At 36.1% G+C, this 7,192-nt stretch overlaps 1 protein-coding gene across 1 annotated transcript; it reads right to left on the reverse strand.

The window, feature by feature from the left end:
• Window positions 1-504: 504 nt before the first annotated feature.
• Window positions 505-4,070, reverse strand: MED15 (mediator complex subunit 15). Its single transcript, XM_073970421.1, has 6 exons — window positions 3,830-4,070; window positions 3,621-3,763; window positions 2,741-3,547; window positions 1,324-1,997; window positions 921-1,257; window positions 505-859 (listed from the first exon to the last, which is right to left on the reverse strand). The coding sequence occupies exons 1-6, from the start codon at window positions 3,880-3,882 to the stop codon at window positions 633-635; spliced, it is 2,241 nt and encodes a 746-aa protein (XP_073826522.1). The 5' UTR covers window positions 3,883-4,070; the 3' UTR covers window positions 505-632.
• Window positions 4,071-7,192: the final 3,122 nt, after the last annotated feature.

The raw sequence follows: 7,192 nt of genomic DNA on the forward strand, positions 1-7,192 counted from the left end.
TTTAAAGTGAGAACCACAAGTACTGCCAACTCTATACATCATACGAACATAGAACTAATTAGATAAGAGTTCTTAAACTACACCTAATCGAAAACTGCAAATTTGGCTGACAAATCCCAAAAATCTGTTATTTCCTAATGCGCTGCTTATTAATTATATACAAAATAAAAATCAACTTACCTTTAAATAATTTTGAAATTTTATTATTTGTAAAGTAATTCAGCTTGGTGTTAGTTTTGAATTTGAAATCTTGAAATTCTTGATCTCATTATTCTTGACTTTTGCTCTTGACTTAATAATACTAAAGACTATTGCATATTTTCCTATACCATGGTTTTGCTTTTAAAAATAGGGTCTGTGAATTAAATAAAATATTAAAATTAAAAAAAGTTGAAAATATTTTATATTCTAGTTTGGATCTAGGTCTACTGGGGATCAAACATATACTTTGGGAAAGCATTGGGGAAACTATAAAAATTCTCCTCATATGTACCTTGTTCCATGTTTGTTTTTTGTGAATATCGTGGAATAGTATTAAATTTATTTCAGTTATAAACTTGTATCTTAAACATAAGAATATTTGCAACAAAATGTGTTGAGTCTCTTAAATTAGTTTAGCTTTACGGATGGATTTACATTCCAAGTAAAGCAGTAAATTCACATATAGGCTTTGCAGCATTTGGCGAACAAGCCTGACGTACAGACATTTCCCATGTATCCAACAAATGGGATAAAGAATGCAGCTTGGGTAATTTGGCAATGCGAGCAACCAAGGCATTTTGCACGGCATTGAGGAATGGTGTTGCCGAATAATCATGTTCAATGAGTGAACATTCTGGCGATGACCAAGGATAATCCTCTACAAAATTAATAAAAGATTTAGTTAAATATATAAGAAAAAATTATTGTGTAGTTCTTACCTGGTATATTAACGCTAACTGGTGGTACACAAGGCAACTTTTTATCATCTAGACAGCATATTAGGCGAATAGACTTGGGGTTATTTTGTGATGCCGGATCAAGGCTAACCTTAAATTTCTGATCTAAACGCGCAATTTCTCCCTGGAGCACATGTGGAATTTCTAAATCACCCTTTGGGGGCTTTTCCGCTGGCCTTGGCATCTTGGCTGGCGGGGCGGCAATATCAGTGCCAAAAAGCAATTCAAGGCTTGGTCTAAATGTGCGATACAAAGTGTGATTGGCCAAAGGGCTTTGTAGTGTGGCACTGATGACTTCCATTAACGGGTTTGAAGATTTCTATATAACGAGAAGGGTATATTTAAAAACACATATAAGGGAAAATAGATTTATTTAAAAACCTACCCCAAAAGTTTGATCAGAGTAGGAATTAATATCGGTGTTCTCTAAAACCTTTTCACACTTCAGCAGAGTTTCCAAAGGCACCCGTTGCGAAGGATTGGTTAGAATTTCCAAAAGCTTGTTCATCTTTTTATAATTTTCAGCATTGTTATTACCATCAATCCTCAGCTTGTCCACCATACGCTTCAATGGTTCTATGTATTTGGTTAGCTGTTTGTACTTTTCACGATACAACTGATCTTCTTGAGGATTGAAGGGACTATTTTGTGTCACTTGACCTGGTGTGTTGAGCGGGGCACTTGGTGATTGACGCATTTGTTGACGTTGATTAGGATTTTGCATTAGCCCTGACATTTGTGGACTTGATGTGGGTACTAGTGCTGGACTGGGTATCATTTGCGGATTGGGTAATGTATTTTGTGGACCAACATTTTGATTTGGTTGCTGTTGCATTTGTTGTTGAGTATTCACCACTTGTTGTTGCATTTGTTGCTGCTGTTGCACATTGAGAGAACCTGCCGGCGAAGACACAGTACTGGGTGAAGGACTTTGTCGCAAAAATTGTTGTTGGCCCACAACACCACGATTCACATTGAAGATTTGTTGTCCTTGACCCAAAGTTATGTTGGGATTCTTTTGCATACCCGGAGCCATGTTCAACATTTGATTAAGGTTGCCTAAAATTAAAAAGGGGGAACGCATTATTTAATGAATATATTTTGAAAGATTGTAAGGAGGAACGTGGATTTTTAAGAATTTTCCTTTGAAGAACTATCAAGGCCCTCAAAGTGAATTATTAACGAATTTTCTTCTAAAGGACTGTCAAAGTTTTTAACGTGGATTTTTAAAGAATTTTAAAGGACTATCAAAGTCATCAACGCGGATTTTTAAAGAGTTTTGTTTTGACGGACTATCAAAGATATCAAAGTGGGTTTTTAAACAGTTTCTTTTGAAGGACTATCAAAGTCCTCAACGTGGATTTTTAAAGAATTTTCTTCTTAAGGACTATCAAAGTCCTTAAAGTGGATTTTAAGAAAATTTCCTATAGAGTACTATCAAAGTCCTTAACGTGGATTTTTAAAGAATTTTCTTTTAACGTGGATATTTTAAAGAATTTTCGAAGTCATCAAAGTGGATTTTTTAACGAAATTCGAAGTCATCAACGTGGATTTTTTAACGAATTTTCGAAGTCATCAAAGTGGATTTTTTAACGAATTTTCGAAGTCATCAACGAGATTTTTTTAAAGAACTTTAAATTTGAAGGAAAAAGAACATAAACTTTGATTTTTAAAACAAAATCTTTAGAGGGACTAAGGGAATTTTTTTCCCTTGTTAATCATCAACGTACATGTCTAGGCATTTTTCTTCAGAAGTACATTAAAGTTAAATATGTATTTCGTTTATTTTAGTTCATAATTACCTTGCGGTCCTGCATTGTTCGCCATTGGTCCTGGTCCCTGACCCTGGGGAGCATTTCCCGGTCCCATATTTCCCATGTGCATGGGTCCACCTCCGGCACCACCAACACCAGCTTGATTTTGTTGCATATTTGGTGGCATACCTTGCATGCCCTGATTGGGACCAGCATGACCGCCCACATTCATTGGACCACCAGGGCCTCCTTGATTCATGCGGGCATTTATCATTTGATTCAATTGTGGATGTTGCATACTCATTTGCATTTGATTTGGTCCACCGGGACCTGCATTCGGACCCATTGGTCCCACATTTCCAGGGCCGCCCATTTGATTCATTTGTCCTGGCATACCTTGAGGACCAGGGCCCACACCAACACCACCCGGTCCACCTGTGGGACCTCCCATTTGAGCATTGCCCACCATTTGTTGATTGGGACCAACATTTGGTCCACCCATAACATTCATTTGTACTCCCATGGGACCACCCATCATTTGCTGTTGGCCTGGACCTATGTTTCCCTGTTGCTGGCCAGGTCCCACAGCGCCCATTGCCATTTGTGGCCTTAAACCTTGCATCTGTTGCATTTGTTGACCTGGGCGTTGTTGATTTAGTGTCTGCAGAAGGTTGGAAGCTGGTACCGGACCACTAGGACCAGCGCCCTGTTGAGCATTTGGGCCTCCCGGCATAGACATCATTTGGGGATTACGATTACCTTGGCTGGCTAAATTTTGCAAGGCATTCAAAGGGTCTTGCATCATGTTTTGCTGCGGTATTTCGGCATTTGGTGGTGGAGCCTGTTGGGGTCTTCCTGCAAAACATAAAATACAACAACTTTAAGCTAAGTTGTCTCTTTCCTTTATATTTTCTTTGTATCTTCTTACTGGATATGTCTTTGAAATGCATGAACAGTTTTGCCACCAAACCCAAATATTCATCTTTGCTTTTCGATTTCTTGAAGATGTGATTTTCCATAACCCCAGCATTCTTTGCACCATCTTGATTGGTATTCTGCAGCATTTCATTACTGAAAGAAGTAACAATTTATTATTTTATGCATTTTCTTGTGGGTGAAATTTGTTGCCAAACTTACATTTTTGAGATGACACTTTGTCTGAATTTTTGCGATTGCCAATCTTCAGCCATTTTAACTGCACAATGAATTTCTCAGATGTTGCGAAGAGTATTTTGGGAACAAATTGTTATTTTAAACTTATAAACTGTATTTGTATGGAATTCTTATAAAGTATTAAACCAATTTCAACAATCTCGCTGCAGAAATGAATTTGTTTGATTCTTCTTCTTCCTACTCTGAGTGTTATACAAAGCCTCTGGTAAAATATGAACGCCGTTCCGTATCATTGGCATTTTGAACGGCATTCATTGTTCTGTCTTCGTTGTTTTCCGTTATTATTTTATTTGACACATCCAGTGGGGCGAGAGAAAGAAAAATAGCGCCAATTTGGCACAAAGCTGACGAATGGACACTGGTATTTAATGGGTACTTTACACGATATGTTTTTTACATATAAGTTGTCACTTTGCATATACATTTTGTATGGGAGAAGTGACAACTCATATGTAAAAAACATATCGTGTAAAGTACCCATAAGAGTAGTTTACACTACCTATCAATGCCATATGACACGAAATAAAAACATTCCATATCTACCCACGCAGACAATGTGGAGACGTAATTTTATTAAAATTTTGCTGATGTGGACGCACAAAGTAAATGGTGTATGGAAAATCCCCAATATTGCACATATTGCTACTATATAATGATGGAAAATTTCTTGTCATATGACATTTACATATAGTGTAAACTACCCCTAAGCAAACATTTTCTCACACGTAAGTCAGTAGTCACACGCGCAAAGTTTACGGTTAAGAAAATTTAGTTCTTTGGTGAGAGCGGGGAGGAAAAAGTATTGAAGGGCTCATTACTCTCCGCTCTCTCCCAAAAACTCAATTTTCTTTACCGCAAACTTTGTCCGTGCGACTACTGCGTAAGCAAAATAGACTTGAAATTGTCATGGTATAAGAGTAACCCTGCGTTTACACATCTTATCCTTGTAGTATACGATGAGGGGCCCAAGCCGTAGTAGTACGTTTATATAAACCCGGATTTAACAAACCCACTGGGTTTCAAATGTCAATTCCATTGCTTTTATTTCAAATAAATCCTCATAAAGAAGGTTATCCCTGCAAAAGGCTATAATATAAACATGTTACCACGGAAGCGTTAAGGCCTGGGTACATAAGCTGCCTCGTCTGGTTGCCTTGCTTTCCTACTTCATTTCTGACATAATAAAAATAATATTATCATAATAAATCTCAAAAAGTGCCCCAAATCTAATTAAACCCATTAAATATGGAAATTATACACCTTCTAGAAAAGCAGCAATACCGAGTTTTTGGGTACTATATTTTTACCAAGCAAAAAAGTATGCTAAATCGGGTTCACGGGCATAGTGCTAATTGGGAAGACATCGCCACTAACATCATTAGGAAAAAGTTCAAACACGTTCAACTACCACCATTCGAAAGGCCAGACCGTGACATATTATTCTTATTTGTGTAAGATGCTGATGTAATGTAACAAAACTAAACTGATAAATACCTCGGGCCAAACTCCTGATATTAACAAATAAACTTTGCATGTTTTTGACGGAATGTTGTTTTGGGAACCAATAGCAATAGATTTGCATGAAAAGCCGAATAGTTTTTACATAATTAGTTGCCATAAACTAACAATTAATATGAAATTTTTTTAACAATGTTGGTCTTTGCAATACATTTGTTGTCAAACTGTATATGCCAAGCCAACTGTATATGTCAGCTATATATGTATGTATATATGTTGGGATGCCTGTAGTGCGATTCTGTAACTCCTTAACGACGAATGTCAGTAGTTAACGATAATTTTCGGTAAGTGCTATTCTGTAACCAGTTCTAACGATTTTTGTCGGTAAATTTTGTCGTCAATTACCGAAAATTATTGTTAAGTTAGCAACCAAAAAGAGTGGTCGTTAAGTGTTAACGACGGTACATTATTGCTGTATGTATTTTGATAATTTCATTTAACAACGGCGTTTTTATATGAACATACATATATGAAAATAAAGAGGGCACACAAGGTAAATTCCGCCCTATTCAGAAAAATCTTCTTAAGGCATTCACATAAGTGTTAACTATGTAAGATAACATGGGGCAGCTTCGACACTGTTGCGCCTTTGTCAGCGCCGATTTTATTAAAGCTACATAAAGGAAAAGGTTGTAGACCAGGGATGGAAAATTAAGTACAATAGTACTTTTTTCAGTACCATTTCAGCTGAATCTTGATTTCAACAGACGGATTAAAATGGATATATATAATATATTGGGTCTCCGACGAATATTTCGATGTGTTACAAACGGAATGACAAAGTTAATTATACCATATATACGATTTTGCAACATTCTTCATATTTCATAGATATAAGCCTTTGTGGTTTTGTTTTTCACTGAATACAATTTTTTTAATATTTTCTTTAAAAAAATAATAAAAAAGTACCTTTTTAAAGAAAAAATTACCATTTTGGTACTTTTTGGAAAATTTAAATCTTCCATCCCTTTTGTAGACCTTCGATTAACTTGTAACTTTCCCTTGGACGATCTTTATGTAGCATCAATTAAATCGGCGTTGGCGAAGGCGCAACAGTAGCGAAGCTGCCCCATGTTATGTTACATAGTTAAGGTAGAATTAGACGTGACATAGCCATAACGCCATAACCATAGAAAACCATGGTTATGGTCTTATGGTTATGGCTATGGAATTATGTTATGTTACTACTAATTGAATACATTGATTTCCATAGGTTTGGTTCGATCAGCTGATTGATATGGCCTTATGTCATTATGGTACTTTTTTATTATTTTTTATTATTTTTTATTATTTTTTTAAAGAAAATATTAAAAAAAAATTGTATTCAGTGAAAAACAAAACCACATAGGCTTATATCTATGAAATATGAAGAATGTTGCAAAATCGTATATATGGTATAATTAACTTTGTCATTCCGTTTGTAACACATCGAAATATTCGTCGCCCATAATAGCATGGGTAGTATCAGCGTTTTGTATAGTGTTATTTTTGTTTGACGAGATGTGGCTTTGTTCTTAAATTGCTTACTTATGGGTACTTTACAAGATATGTATTTAACATATGGGTTGTCACTTTTTATATACAAAATGTATACGCAAAGTGACAGCTCATATGTAAAAAACATATCGTGTAAAGTGCCCATTAAACCATAGTTGCATCTGTTGACCAATACAATTCTTCTTCTTATTTCACAACTGATGTTTGTTGTGTTTATGGCAGTGCCGAGGTAGACGAAGTCTTTAACTATCTCAAAATTATAGGTACCAACTTCCACACTTGGTCCGAGCTCTATGGACGCTTTGCGCGTCG

This window comes from Musca autumnalis, unplaced genomic scaffold (assembly GCF_047663935.1).
Source record: "Musca autumnalis isolate F117 unplaced genomic scaffold, ASM4766393v1 scaffold_2, whole genome shotgun sequence".
NCBI classification, from domain to species: Eukaryota; Metazoa; Arthropoda; class Insecta; order Diptera; family Muscidae; genus Musca; species Musca autumnalis.

What these genes read in the sequence shown, in the direction of transcription:
- MED15 (XM_073970421.1), bottom strand. Translation starts at nt 3,882, where the DNA reads ATGGCTGAAGATTGGCAATCGCAAAAATTCAGACAAAGTGTCATCTCA. An exon ending in GAACAATGCAGGACCGCAAG is followed by an intron (nt 1,998 to 2,740) that starts GTAATTATGAAC and finishes TTTTAATTTTAG; the next exon opens with GCAACCTTAATCAAATGTTG. An exon ending in ACTCTGATCAAACTTTTGGG is followed by an intron (nt 1,258 to 1,323) that starts GTAGGTTTTTAA and finishes CTCGTTATATAG; the next exon opens with AAATCTTCAAACCCGTTAAT.